The following is a 14,677-nucleotide window of genomic DNA, read 5'->3' as shown; positions in this document are numbered from 1 at the left end:
TATGTTAAATACTTTAGGTTCTATTTATTAAAGCCCAGAGTAGAACCATGAAAAAGCCCAGAAAGCCAACAAGGTCAAGGTAAGATTCAAACGCAGAACAGCCTGCTTTCAAGTCCATTTTTCTTTCTGTTGTTGTTTTTTTAAAAATTGTAGTAAAATATACATAATAAAAAATTTACCATTCTAACCATTTTTAGGTGTACAGTTCTGTGGCATTAAATACATTCACATTATTGTGCAATCATCACCACCATCCGTCTCCAGAACTTTTTCATCTTCCCCAACTGAAACTCTGTACCCGTTAAACACTAACTCCTCATTTTCCTCCTCCCCTAACCCTGGCAACCACCATTCTATCTACTTTCTGTCTCTATGAATTTGACTACTCTAGGTACCTCATATAAGTGGAATCATACAGTATTTGTCCTTTTGTAACCGGCTTATTTTACTTATTAGGACAATGTCTTCGAGGTTCATCCACGTTGTAGCATGTGTCAGAATTTCATTTCTTTTTAACGCTGAATAATATCCCATGGTATGTATATACTATATTTTTATCCATTCATCTGTCGACAAACACTTGGGTAGCCTCCACCTTTTGGCTATTGTGAATAATGCCACTATGAACATGGGTGTACAGATACCTGAGTCCCTGCTTTCACTTCTTCTGGGCACATACATAGAAGTGTAACTGCTGGATCATATGGTAATATGTTTAACTTTTTGAGGACTCACAATGCGGTTTTCCACACTGGCTGCACTGTTTTACATTCCCACAAGCAATCCACAAGGATGCTCATTTTTCTTTTCATGCTGCCATTTAATAAACCCCTAATTCTGTGCCATGTACTGTGCTATGTTTTCACAATAAGGACATCTACTTAAAACCATTCATTCATTCAATTCATGTGTAGTTATTTACTGAGTAACTACTACATGCTGAGTACTGTTCTAGCCCCTGTGACTACTGCAGTGGAAAAAAAAATGCCACTGCCTTAATGAGTTTATATTTCAGTGGGGTGATAGACACAAAAATAAGAAACAAGTATATATCAGATAATGATAAGTTCAAGGAAGACAAATAAACAAGTTAAGGAGACAGAAAGTAATGAGCAGGTGTTTCGTATGGGGTGGTAAGATATTCCTCTTTGAACGATGACATTTAAGAAGAGGCCTGAGGGGGCTTCCCTGGTGGCGCAGTGGTTGAGAGTCTGCCTGCCAATGCAGGGGACACGGGTTCGAGCCCTGGTCTGGGAAGATCCCACATGCCACGGAGCAGCTGGGCCTGTGAGCCACAACTGCTGAGCCTGCACGTCTGGAGCCTGTGCCCCGCAACGGGAGGGGCCGCGATAGTGAAAGGCCCGCGCACCGCGATGAAGAGCGGTCCCCGCACTGCGATGAGGAGTGGCCCCCGCTTGCCGCAACTAGAGAAAGCCCTCGCACGAACCGAAGACCCAACACAGTGAAAAATAAATAAATAAATAAATAAATAAAGTAGCTATGAGAGCACCCAAGCCCTTACATTAAAAAAAAAAAAAAAAAGAAGAGGCCTGAGGGAGGTGAAGGAAATAGCTATGAGAGACTGAAAAGAGCAAAACAGACTTGCTCCCCAGCGAACTAGTCCTCCATATCTGCATCGGCAGGCTGTATTTTATCTTATCTGCCATAAAATACAAGTATTAAAAAATAAAAGTTAATCTACTATTTTAAATGGTTTAAATCAATTTCAAACTTTTAGTAAACATTTAGATTTTGACCACTTCTTTATAGAGAAGTTAAAAAAGGACACGTCAACAGACTTAAAGGAAGATTGCTAGTTTTGATAAACACTGAGTCAGAGTGGCTACTCTTTTGAGGGTAAGCAGAATGGTTGGGAAAGGGTTCCTGCAAATACAGACAAGTGAGAGAGACATAAATTATCCAGGTAAACTCTGGACTCATCCTTAATGACTCATTATCTGTCACACTTTCTATCTAACCAACAAATCCTACCATCTTTATCTTCAAAGTCCCCGAATCCCCCTTGCACCACCTGTACCACTGTCATTTTGGTCTAAACCACTTTGATCTCTTGATTGAATTATTATTAAAATCTACTAATTGGTTATTCTGCTTCTACCACTGCTTTTCTACAACTTCTTCTCTGTACAGTAGCCATAGTTATCTTTGTAGACTGTAATTCAGATCATCCATCTCTTCTGTTCAAAATTCTCCACTCAGTAAAATTCAAGGTTTTACCAAGGCCTATAAGGCACTACAGGATTTCACACCCTCTACCCGTCTTACTACTCTCACCGTATCATCTGAAACTCTCTTCCCAAACACACTCTACCCCACGACAGCAGTTTCCTTGATATTCTGGGACTACTACAAGCACACTTCCATCTCAGGGCCTTGACACTTGTTCCTGCTTACTAGACTGTTCTTCCTCAAGATGTGCACACCTCTTTCAGGTCTCCAGTTAGAAACTACCTTATTGAGAGAAACGCCTTCCCTATCTCAAATAGTACCCCATTATTACTCTGTCTCCATACTCCACTTAGATTTTCTTCAGAGCATTTATCACTACCTGATAGAATATACACTTGTTCAATCTGTTTATGCTCTTTCTCCACCTACCAGAAAAAAACATCTAAGAGGACAGGGACTTTGCTTTGATTACTACTCTATCCCCAATAGCTAGAAGTGCCTGGCACATAGTATACTTTCCATAGATGTCTGTTGACTGACAGAATGAATGAACGAATTCTTATTACTAGTGTTCTGATTGTACTCATTGCAGGGGAGGGAAGAGAAAGAGTTAAAATGTATTCACAAGGAAATTAATACCCAATACTTTGGCTTCCTCAGTTAGCACATACAACTGTATTTGCATTTGTACAAATATATCTACAGAAGGTGGATGATTTATGAAACTATAACTCCTCTACCGAAAACAAAGAACATACTAGAACTTTTGGAAAGATCTCTGATCATAGCTAGAAAGGTGAAAATTAAAAGCTACCAAAAGTGAAGGGCAAACACCAAGTACTTCACTATCTAGGATGCAAATTAGTTATTTTTTAAGCTACTCACAGTGTGATGGCAGAAAATAACCACTACTCTTTGAATATGAATATATCTATACTAACTATATAAATTAAATTGCATGATCCAGCCCACCAAAGCAAAGTAAAAAGTTTAAATGCTAAAAGTCAGGAAACTCCAAAGTTTATACTCCACTCTAATATTAACTTGCTTAACTTGGCTTACTTAGCATTTAAAAGGAACGTATAACAGGAAAATTGAAAATTACTATAGTCAAAGAAATAATGTTGAAATATGATTCTATAGGAAGTATAACCTAGGAATTTCCTGATTTCTAAGAAACAGAGTTTAATACCGAAGCTTTTTTCACTTGTCAGGTACCTTTAAAAGGGAATAAATGGGGACAAGAGACAGCTGTTAGATGAATTAAAATTATAGGACTTTGTCTTGACCTTAACTTATTATCTAAATATTTTCATTATATATTAAAAGAAAACATGAATGCAAATGTATTTCATTTACACTATTATGAACCTCAATGAAGAATACAATAGTGTCATAATTTTAGATAGTTTAAATATTATAAGCTTTACAAGAGCAAAAGACAAAGATTTGACCATATTACATAAAATTATTAAAGGCGTTCTCTCATCCTAATTCAAACTAGGATGTATTACTCTATTACTCGAGGTTTTACAATAATAACACTGAAATATCATTAAACAATTTTTCAAAAAGTTAAAAAGCACAGAGAGTTCAAGCTCCAAAGCCTCTCTATTTCAAATGAGTGAGGTAAATTAGTTTATTTTTAATGTTAACCCACATATAGGCACAGCCAGGACTCAGGAGCGCAAGTCCCTGCGCACCTCTTCTCCATGGCTCCTGGCCTAGTCCAGGGCTGCGGCTACAGAAGAAGACACCCCAGAGACATGGCTTCACAACACAGAACACTGTAAGTAAAGCTTTTCTCCAAATGGGAACTCAGCTCTGCTTTCTAAGGTATCAGCCTAAAACTCTGTAGGACTGAAGAAAAAGCACTTAAATATTTCCTACCTAGGATAGATAACCATAAAGCAATTAGTCAGTCTGAGCAAATGCTTCAAGTTTGAGGGAAGTCCTATGGTTTAGTAGAATCAAAAAGCTAAAAAGGCCTTATAATTCAAGGTAGCAAATTTAGAGGGAAAAGAGGCAGTATCAATATTCCTACAAAATATAATTAGCATCAGAATAGAATTTTTCCTCATATAATCTCTCTTACTCTCCCTCTCCCTACCTCTCTACCTCTTACCCCCTTGCTATCACTGAGGTAGTGTAGATAATATCCTTCCTCCTCCTGTAATAATCAAAACCTTTTCTCTACTTTCCTCCCCACCTCCATCCAGCCTTAGATATCAACTTAAATCAGATTTCTCTCTATAAAAGTGCCAGCTGGTAAGCCAATACAGGATATTTCCTTAACATTTTACAGACTTCTCAATATGTAACATATAAAGTGGCTGGGCTAAGAGATGTATTTTTCCAGTTTTGGATTTTTCTTCTGTAAGCTCTAGATATATCACTAAGAAAAATCTTTTATTTTGGGCACCAACCACTAGCAGCTGAATTTAGATAAAATTCACAAAACAAAGCACAGCATTTTGGTTTATTTGCATGAGATGGTGCAAATAAAACTTTATGGGACTTTCCCCAGAGGACTTGGTCATAGAGAATTACAATTATTTCTGGGAAAATGGGCATGTTTGGCCACTTATAGAGTCCTAATCTTGGAATTAGGAGGTCTGAGTTCAAGTTCTTAAGTTTGTAAATAATAATAAAATAGAACTGCACATCTTTATTTAAAAAATCTCATCTTTGTATCCTAACAGAACTGCACATCTTTATTTAAAAAAACCCTCATCTTTGTATCCTATTATAGTTTTTAACATATTTTCCTCTTAAAGAATCATGACCAATAACAACCCTGGGGAGCAATTATTACTGCCATTTTACAGAGAAACAGACTCAGGTCCACGGAGCTAGATGTACCAGAGCCAAGCCTGAAACACAGAAATCTTTTAATGTGCTGGCTTTTTCAGCCAACCATACAATGTCTAAGTATGACACAAGGGACACAGAATAGCTCCCAAAAAGCAAAAAATGATATGCTTAGCGAGTTTCCCACCAAAGTTTGCCGCTCTTAGCAGTACAAGTCCCCAAATCCTAATTTGATTTAAAAAAAAAAAAAAAGGTACAAGGTGGGGGTCACCTCTCTGAGACAGATACATGGTAACCAAGTGTTATGGACTAAATGTTTATGCCCCCCAAAATTCACATACTGAAGCCCTACCCCAGTGTGGCTGTATTTGGATGGGGCCCCTACAGAAGTAATTAAGGTTAAGTGGGGCCCTAATCTGAAAGAATTAGTGTCCTTATAAGAAGAGACACCAGAGAGCTAACCTGCTCTCTCTGAGCATACACACTGAGAAAAGCCCATCTAAGAACCTAGTGAGAAAGTAGACGTCTACAAGCCAGGAAGAGCGCCCTTACCAGAAACTAAATTTACTGGCACCTTGATGTTGAACTTCCCAGCCTCCAGAACTGCTAGAGATAAATGTCTGTTGTTTAAGCCACCCAGGCTGGGGTATTTTGTTATGGCAGCCCAAGCAAACTAATACACTATGTACATCAGACCTATAAGAACAGCTAATTATTAATTTATAATAAGTACACTTACCAAAAATATGATACGGTCAACTGTATTCCTTGTTAGAACTGTGCCTGGAGCCAAGAAACAAAACCAGGGGAGTCTGATGAACAGGATATTTTAATGGCCTGAAATATCCTTCTCACCACAGGCACTCCCTCAACAATGGAACCAGATTATTCAGACTTTTCTGAGTTAAATTTCCTTTCTTCATGGACTGCCAATTCTGGTCCTTGTCTCAGGGATCTCTTTGGGATTCAACAGCACAAGGCCATTTGAGCAGCTTCAGAGGAGCACATACTTCTTTAGATATGTTGATAAATTGAAAAAGCTATAACTACAGACTAAGATAAATATTGACTTTATCAGTGACTTTTCATATGTTAGCCATGATTCATTTTGTGTACATACAAGATAAGTCTCAGAGGGACTTATCTTGTATGAAGCATTTTCTTCATTTCCAAGTCTTTAGGGGGTGCTTTACTCTAGCCTCCAAGGACTTGAAATAGATTCCAGGGTTCAGACTATAACTCCTGTTCACTCTATTTTACCAAGAGCACATTATAGCTTATTAAGTGGCTGTATGTCAAATATCATATTTGATCTGTACAACACAACCCCTTCTAAGAAATATATACACTTTCCTCTCTCCAAAATTATAAAACTGAGTCTTAGTAAGTGGCAAAGCCCAGAACCACACTCTTTTTATTTTCTTTTTTTTACTTCATATATTATGTGTAAATAAATGAAGTATCCCAAAATTTCCTTGAAATAAAGATATCTGTGGTCATTTGTAAACCATGACAGTTAGCTTCTATAATTAAAGTTTAAAAAGCTAGATGGGTACTATTTTAGCTTAACATTTTTATTTCATTAGCAGTTATGGCATGAAGATTTGACAATGTGGGCATGCTCATTAGGACTTATTCCAAATTGATGAAATTTCATCAAAGATCTATCCAAAGCTTTGAACAAACAATTATCTACAACCCACACTTACTTGGAGGTAGAGCAAAAGTTAACCAGTAATTTGAAATACAGACTAATCCAGAGTTTGTTTCTATTGGTGAGGGAGAACAGTTACACAAAGTAATCTCAATCACCCCGTGTAGCTATAAACCCATAACTTCAGTGGGGGAAGGGGAAGAGACTAGGCTTATTTACTCACATACAAGACATAACCAGAAACTTACACATAAATTTCATTCAAATGGAAATTGGGTGGGGTATTTTTTGCACATCATTTAGTTTTTAAATTAAAATAAATATATCATTTAATGTATTTTTAGAAAACATAAAAAGTGCTCTATACCAAAAAATGGTTTTAAAAAGTAAAATAGCACTATTTGGTGAAAGTAATCTGACTAATTCAAGAATGTAATGCCACAAAATAAATCCAACCATAAACTATAAATTATTCACAAAATAATCAAGAACTTCTCACACTGATTTGAGGATTTTTTTTTTTTAATTACAAGATGCTTTCAAGAAAAAAAAAGCCAACATTTAAAAAATAAACTTTAGGAAGATACTTTTTATTTTTAACATCTTTATTGCAGTATAACTTCTTTACAATGGTGTGTTAGTTTCTACTTTATAACAAAGTGAATCAGTTATACATATATATATATCCCCATGTCTCTTCCCTCTTGCATCTCCCTCCCTCCCACCCTCCCTATCCCACCCCTCTAGGTGGTCACAAAGCACCGAGCTGATCTCCCTGTGCTATGACGCTGCTTAGGAAGATACTTTTAAAAGATTTAAGCAGATCTAGATAAGAGGTACTAACAGATATGTTTTATCTTTTGACATTAAAAGCATTTGTATATATCTAGTTAACTGCTGTATTATTTAAAAATTTCTCACTAAGGTAAATTATTATTTCCCTTTAGCTTATTCTTTAAGTCAAAAGATTCCCCTTTTCTTATTTGAACCTCTAAAGAAGTGGTAAGGAGTCCTAAGGGTGGTAGAGAGATTTCTAGGAATTAAGGGGGGGAGTACGAGCAGGCCAAATTACTAACTATGCCTGGCTCCCTCATTCCAACAGGAGTTGCTCAAGTTTTGTCAAATATTTACACACACACACACACACACACACACACACACAGAGAGAGAGAGAGAGAGAGAGAGAGCAGACAGAGAGAGAGAGCGAGGGAGGAAGGGGTGGGGGGAAGCTGAATGACTACCAGGATAAAAGGTCCTGCATCTAAAACAGTTCCAAAATTACTGCTCCAAATTAGATCCTAGTGATAATTAAACACTGATTGGGACATGTACCAGTATCTCTTCCAAAAGACTTATGCTTCTTAACTTAGTCTCACAGATTTGACAAGAGATATTACCAACTGTCCTTTCAGACATCAAGGTGCACATTTTTGCTGCTCATTAAACTGCTGTGTTATCCATGCTTTAAAGTCTTTAAAACAAAATTAGTTCTAAATTAACCAAGTTCAATTATGGAGAATGATGAATATACGTACTCCATCCAGCTGGGCTGGGGCATGGTTACCCTCCACCTCCAACCAATATATTCTTTCTTACAGCAAAGAAAGTTATCAAAAGCTACTGGGTTAGATCACAGCCTATATGGGTATCTAATTATAGAGACAACAGCTACCAAAGGTTACAGCGCATGCTCAATTAAAATGTTAAACATATATACACTGTATGTATGTAAGATACAAATATATCTTATATATTACACAGTTGACACCATATATGTGTGTGTGTGTGTGTGTGTGTGTGTGTGTGTGTGTGTGTGTGTGTGTGTATGTATGTATATATATGTCACTAAATGAGAGCTGGTTTGCATATGTTTGGTCCAGGTAAATTATTTTACACAGAAATCTCCAGATGTTTAAAGCAATTTGAAAAGGTTTTCTAAATATTTCAACCCAAAAAAACATAGTTGCTCATAAACGTGGAAAAGGTATCTAGATCATCTATTCCAAGTATCTACACCAAGAAATATTTTCTTAGGCTGATTTTATCCAACTGCCATGGCATCAACTGTTGTCACTGTAATTCAGCTAAAGCAAGGGAGTTCAGTGATTACATATATTCTGCTTCAGAGTTATAAGGTCATTAATGTGACCCTGGGGAAATCATCGTCCTTTTTATTAAATTCTGAATTTATAAGAATAAGGATTAAAATGTTGCATAGAAGGCAAAAGGGAAAATAAAATATTTAAAATCACTGGGTCCTCATAAAGTTGTCTTAGTCATAATAATAGCAACAAAAATAAAAGACAATTATACTAGCTATCTTAAGATCTGGTCTGATTATCACTTACTAACCATGACTAACTGTGCTAGTCACTTAACCATCTTACCTTCAGTTTTCTCTCATCTATTAAACTTAATAAAATATTAATATGCATAGTACATACATAGAAACATCGACGGCACAATGTGTGAAAACACTTTAAAACAAAAAAGAACACATTTTTGAATTATTATAAATTATTGTTATAAGTATAATGAGATTGGAAAAATTTTTAATACTTTTAACACTTTATTAAAATGTGGAATGTAAAAATGGTGGATTCTTCACCACAGTATTTTGTTCATTGCCTGATTCACTTTACTACAACAATAAAATTTTTAATCTTTCAATTTTTCTCTAAATTTGATTTATTTTTCTTTGTTTTATGACTCAAACATTTTATTAACTCCCTTTTCCAACATTTTCAAATAATTTAAAATCAATACATATTTATTAAATTCCAAATATGTACAAGGCACTATGTCATATCCCTTTACTAAGAGGCTCATCAAACTGTGGATTGCCAAGCCCCTTTCCTTTCTTCATTTCTTCCTCTTGGATTTATATTCAATTTAAATGGTAACTTTACTGAGATTCCCTCTATCCCCAACCACTTAAGAAAGAAGAGAAGAAACTAAATTTATTCAGCTCCTATTATACTCATGGCACTACATTTACACTTACATTATCTCAGTGAATCCTCACAACAACCGTAAGAGATAAGTATTTGCATCCCATTTTAGAGATAAAGAAGATAACGATAGCAGAGAAAAAATTTAAACCAGGTTTGCTGAATCCAAAGCCTATGATCTTTCCATTAAGTCAGTACTTTCCAGACTTTTAGATTTTACAAACCAGAACAACACTCACGCACATACCCACACACAATTGGTGGTACTCACGTGGCTGGCAACATTTTACTTTCTAAGAAATTATATATTTTTTAAGTCCTACTATCTACCATCAGCATTATTTTATAAAACAAAAGGATATTAACATTAAAAAAAAAAAGGAAAGACAATATCAAAAGAAAGACAATCTCAATATCAAAGAAAGACAGATATTTTCACCACAAAACAGGTCCTCCAAGCGGCAAATGAGAACAAATGCACTGAAGCACGCTGTTTCCCATAAGAGAGAAGTAGAATACAGAACCTAAAACACTCTATTTACTCCTTCTAATTTTAGTACTAAGGTGAAAAGAATGCATATTTCCTTGACTAAAGCCATGGGCTTTCTCAAAGTTTTATATATATGCTGAGGCTCTGAGGACAAAGACAACTTCAGAAGCTTAAAAATAAGTTAAGGAAGCTTCTGGTATCAACAGATCAACATTTCCAGTATTATTATGTATTTTCACAGATAGCAGTCATTCTTTAGGCTTTTCCTTCAAACAAAATCTTTATATCGATGCAATCAAAAGAGTGGTTAAAGAATACAGATCTATTACCTCACACCTGAGAGACTCATCCGTCTTCAGTTGCTTTCCTGTCTTTCCAGCCTTATCTATCACATATTAATTAAAAAGAGCAAGGACCTTGTCTTTCTCATGTTTCTGATGTAGGATCTGATATTAGGATCCTAAGTTACTATTTTAGGGTCAATTACAATGAATTTATTAGCTCAATGTCAGAAAAAGTGTAAAACATTAGTAAGTGTGAATTTGAGCTAAAATTTCTAATAAATCTACATTTTAAAAAATTCACAGTTTGTCTTCCAACAGTGACCAACAGGAAAAGTCATAACAATTCTGAGACACATACAACCTAAATACTGTAGTCTCTTCCATATCTCTATTTCTAATTTCATCTACTTACTAGGCAGAGGATGGGTTCAAGAGTCTAGGATGGGAAGCAGACAGACAGAAAACTTGCTATTTGCTGTCCAATGGCACTTGGAACTGACCTCTAAAACTCATTAACATTTATGAGCATCTAATGTATCAGGCATAACATTAGGTCCCTGCTCCATCACTATTCCATCCTGAATTGTCCTAAAAGTCTTAAGAATGGAGCGTACTCACTAGACACCTGAAGCTTCTAAACGATCACTTGGCAATAAAGTCCAAAGTTTTATGAAATAACTCTTTTAGGCCAACATATTTGGCAATCCTCTCTTTTAAGGATTAAATAGTATCCTGATTGATCTACTGTACTTTATATGGTACAGTTAGGTTATGTATCTACATTGCTCAAAGATAAAAAAATGAAAAATAAAAATAAATATTCCTGATTTTGTCAATGACTCCCTGTCATAATACAATATTATTGGAACAATCTACTCATACAGTAAATGAAACGCCTTCTGTTTTTTTTTTTTTTTAAAGCTACAAGGGAGGTAAATGAAGTATCTTTGTGGGCAATATATTTAGGTTTCAATCTTACTGAATTTAGTCATTGTGTATACTCTTCCCTTTACTCAGATTATCCACTCCTTTTTTCACTCACTTTTTTTTTTTTTTTTTAATTTATTTATTATTTATTTATGGCTGTGTTGGGTCTTCGTTTCTGTGCGAGGGCTTTCTCCAGCTGCAGCAAGCGGGGGCCACTCTTCATTGCGGTGCGCGGGCCTCTCACTATTGCGGCCTCTCTTGTTGCGGAGCACAGGCTCCAGACGCGCAGGCTCAGTAGTTGTGGCTCACGGGCCTAGTCGCTCCGCGGCACGCGGGATCCTCCCAGACCAGGGCTCGAACCCGTGTCCCCTGCATCGGCAGGCGGACTCTCAACCACTGCACCACCAGGGAAGCCCTTCACTCACTTTTTAAGGCCTAAATCAAATATGTACTCCACTGTGGACACTTTCCTATGAATCTACATAAAATCAATACCCTACATTGTACATTCACACTGCACTGTGAATAAACATCCATAATTCATCACTATTTATAAGCTTCTAGTATGTCAGGCACGATTTTAGGTGTTTAACATATTTCCCAACTAACTGCATTGTTTCCAAGTCTTTATCTATCATATCATTGTGAGTCTGTCCAGAAGAGGAACCTTAATACCCATTTTTATCCACTCAGCACCTATCACAGAGCTTGGGACATAATAGGTTTTGAATAAATGTTCATACTTTATTAAGAATACACATTTTAGGAATATTACTCAGCCATAAAAAAAATGAAATACTGCCATTTGCAGAAAACTGGAGAGACCTACAGAATATTATGCTCAGTGAAATAAGTCAGACAGAGAAAAACAAATACTGTATGATATCACTTATATTTGGAATCTGAAAATAATACAGATGAATGTATATGCAAAACAGAAACAGACTCACAGACACAGAAAACAAACTTGTGGTTACCAAAGGGGAGAGGAGAGTAGGGAGGGATGAATTAGGGGTTTGGGGTTAACTGATACAAACTTCAATATATATTACAGATAAGCAACAAGGATATACTGTATAGCACAGGGAATTATAACCACTATCTTGTAATAACCTGTAATGGAGTATAATCTGCAAAAATACTGAATCACTATGCTGAACACCTGAAACTAAAATGATACTGTAAATCAACTATACTTCAGTAAAAAAAGAGTACACATTCTGTTACCAGAAATATACAATTGTATTTGCCCAAAATATAAGGACTATAATTTGATCAGAATCTTCAAGTTTTGTTATTCTAATGCAAAATTTGATTCTTGATTTTCTTCAACAAGTGAAATTGATATAAATAGCTGCTTAGCATCAATATATTTTCCACGTCATATCCTCATTTCTGACTTTTTTTTCCATTTTAAATAGAAAATCAAGTGCTGAAATAATTTCGTCTCTAAATCAGGAGAGTTATTCACTGAATGATTTATTAAATTGGAGTCAGACAGACCTGTGCTCAAATCTCAGCTCAGTTACTTACTAGCTATATGATCTTGCTCAGTTTCTTCTTTATTGAATGGAGATAATAAGTGGTATCTATTTCATAGAGTTACTGTGAAGAGCAAATTAGATAATGTATTTTAAGCAATGGCACATACTAAACATTCAGTAAATATGCAGCTGTTGTCCCTATGATAGAGATTTGTCCCTAACCCAGCAATGATTACAGTCTTACTTTAAACCAGTGATACTCAAAGAGATGTGTCTAACAAAGAACACAAAAAATACTTGTGTGACTGATAAAAATATAACTTATATCCCACACCTCATTCTGAGATTTGCTGTTGGTGCAAGGACAAAGGAAGTAAGGTATAGGCACAGAGTTAGAAAACTATCCCCCAATGTCTTTAAAATCACAGTTGAAATCACTAAATATTAAATTTATTAAACCTTTTATGAGTCCATTCCCGAATCCATTTACTAACAGTTAAAATGGTGGATTTGTTAAAATGCCAAATTTGAATTTTCTATTTCCCATTAGACATATTTTATTAAATATTTGTTTATACAACAAGCTCTCTTAAGCAATAAATGCTTAATTAAAATAATTATATTGCTTTAAAATCCTTGTAAAGATTTAAGATGCAGAAAAAATATTTTCCCTCTATAATCTATTCCTAATTTGGTGTTTATTGGTTTATAAAATCAGAAGGACAATGCCCTGTCAACACTGCCACTGCCTGAAGAAAGATCTTTAACACTATCACCATGGCCAGATGTGCTCAGGGCTCAAAACTGCTCTTCTACTATGTCAACAAAGGTCTCAGTCCTATCTGCTGGTATAAGTTTCTATGTTTTACTGCTGTTCAACTTAGTTATTTAGCTCATCAATTTAGAACAGTCTGTTAAGTGTGAAATAAAAATACTGCAGTAGCCACCTATTCATTCATTAAAAATATAATAAGTGAAGGTCCACCGTGTGCCAGGCACTGTTTTAGGCATGTTTCTGCTCTCATGGAGTTTACTTTCTAGGACAGCGGAACTGTAAATAAACATATTAATAAATAATATGTTAGGAGATGACAGTTATATGAAGAAAAACAAAGTAAGTTAAGGGGGATAAAGAGTGACAGGAGAGATGCTACAATTATTTGTAAGGTGTTCAGGGAAGGCTTCTCTCTGAAAAGATATCTGAACAGAAAACTAACAGAGGGGAAATACCAATCTATGTGGATATCAAGGGAAGAAGCATTCTAGAAGAGGAAATAGAAACTGCAAAGGCCGTGAAGTGTTCCAGGAAAAACAAGGCAACTTCTATGGATAGGGCAGAGGGAACAGAGGGGAAAAGGTATCAGATAAAGTTAATTAAACAGGCAGCATGGGGTTATATCCAGTAGGATCTTACAGGCTATGCTAAGGCCTTTGGGTCTTACTTTTAGTTGTAAGTCCTTAGAGTATACTGAGCAGATAAATAACATAATCTGAATTATGTCTAAAAATTATGACTGCTGTGTGAAAAGTAAGCTACACAGAACAAAGGCAGAAGCAGGGAAACCAGAGGCACAAATGACAGATTCATGTCAAATGTAAATGATTAGCCACAGGAGAAATAAAATTTCCTGGACTTAATTAATGAATATGGTGACCTAGACCCTCTATTCCCTGCGACAAGACTGTAAAAGACGTTAGCACCTGTTACATGTCAAACACAACAAAATTGTTTGCTAACAGATTAGTCAGCCCTCAGGAAAAAAAAAATCATTGTTTGCAAGGCAAATGATATTTCATTGACAAAGGTCTTTCCATAATGTACATTAACCCTTAAATCTTTAGATGTGCATCCCCAAATCTCTCAGATTCATGAAAGTCAAAACTAC

At 35.8% G+C, this 14,677-nt stretch overlaps 1 protein-coding gene across 5 annotated transcripts in view; it reads right to left on the bottom strand.

Moving 5' to 3' along the window:
• Nucleotides 1–14,677, bottom strand: part of COMMD10 (COMM domain containing 10) — a 174,930-nt gene that overhangs the window by 107,287 nt on the left and 52,966 nt on the right. The window contains exon 6 of one of the 5 annotated variants that reach the window (XM_057540911.1): nt 5,758–5,784. The exons of the other annotated variants lie outside the window; for them this stretch is intronic. Within the exon in view, the coding sequence (XP_057396894.1) occupies nt 5,773–5,784 (12 nt within the window). The 3' untranslated portion in view covers nt 5,758–5,772. Of the gene's footprint in view, nt 1–5,757; nt 5,785–14,677 lie in introns of those variants that run through there. 5 annotated transcript variants of the gene reach the window in all.

Source organism: Balaenoptera acutorostrata, chromosome 2 (assembly GCF_949987535.1).
Source record: "Balaenoptera acutorostrata chromosome 2, mBalAcu1.1, whole genome shotgun sequence".
Taxonomy (NCBI): domain Eukaryota; kingdom Metazoa; phylum Chordata; class Mammalia; order Artiodactyla; family Balaenopteridae; genus Balaenoptera; species Balaenoptera acutorostrata.
This window is presented reverse-complemented; position numbering and strand designations above follow the sequence as displayed.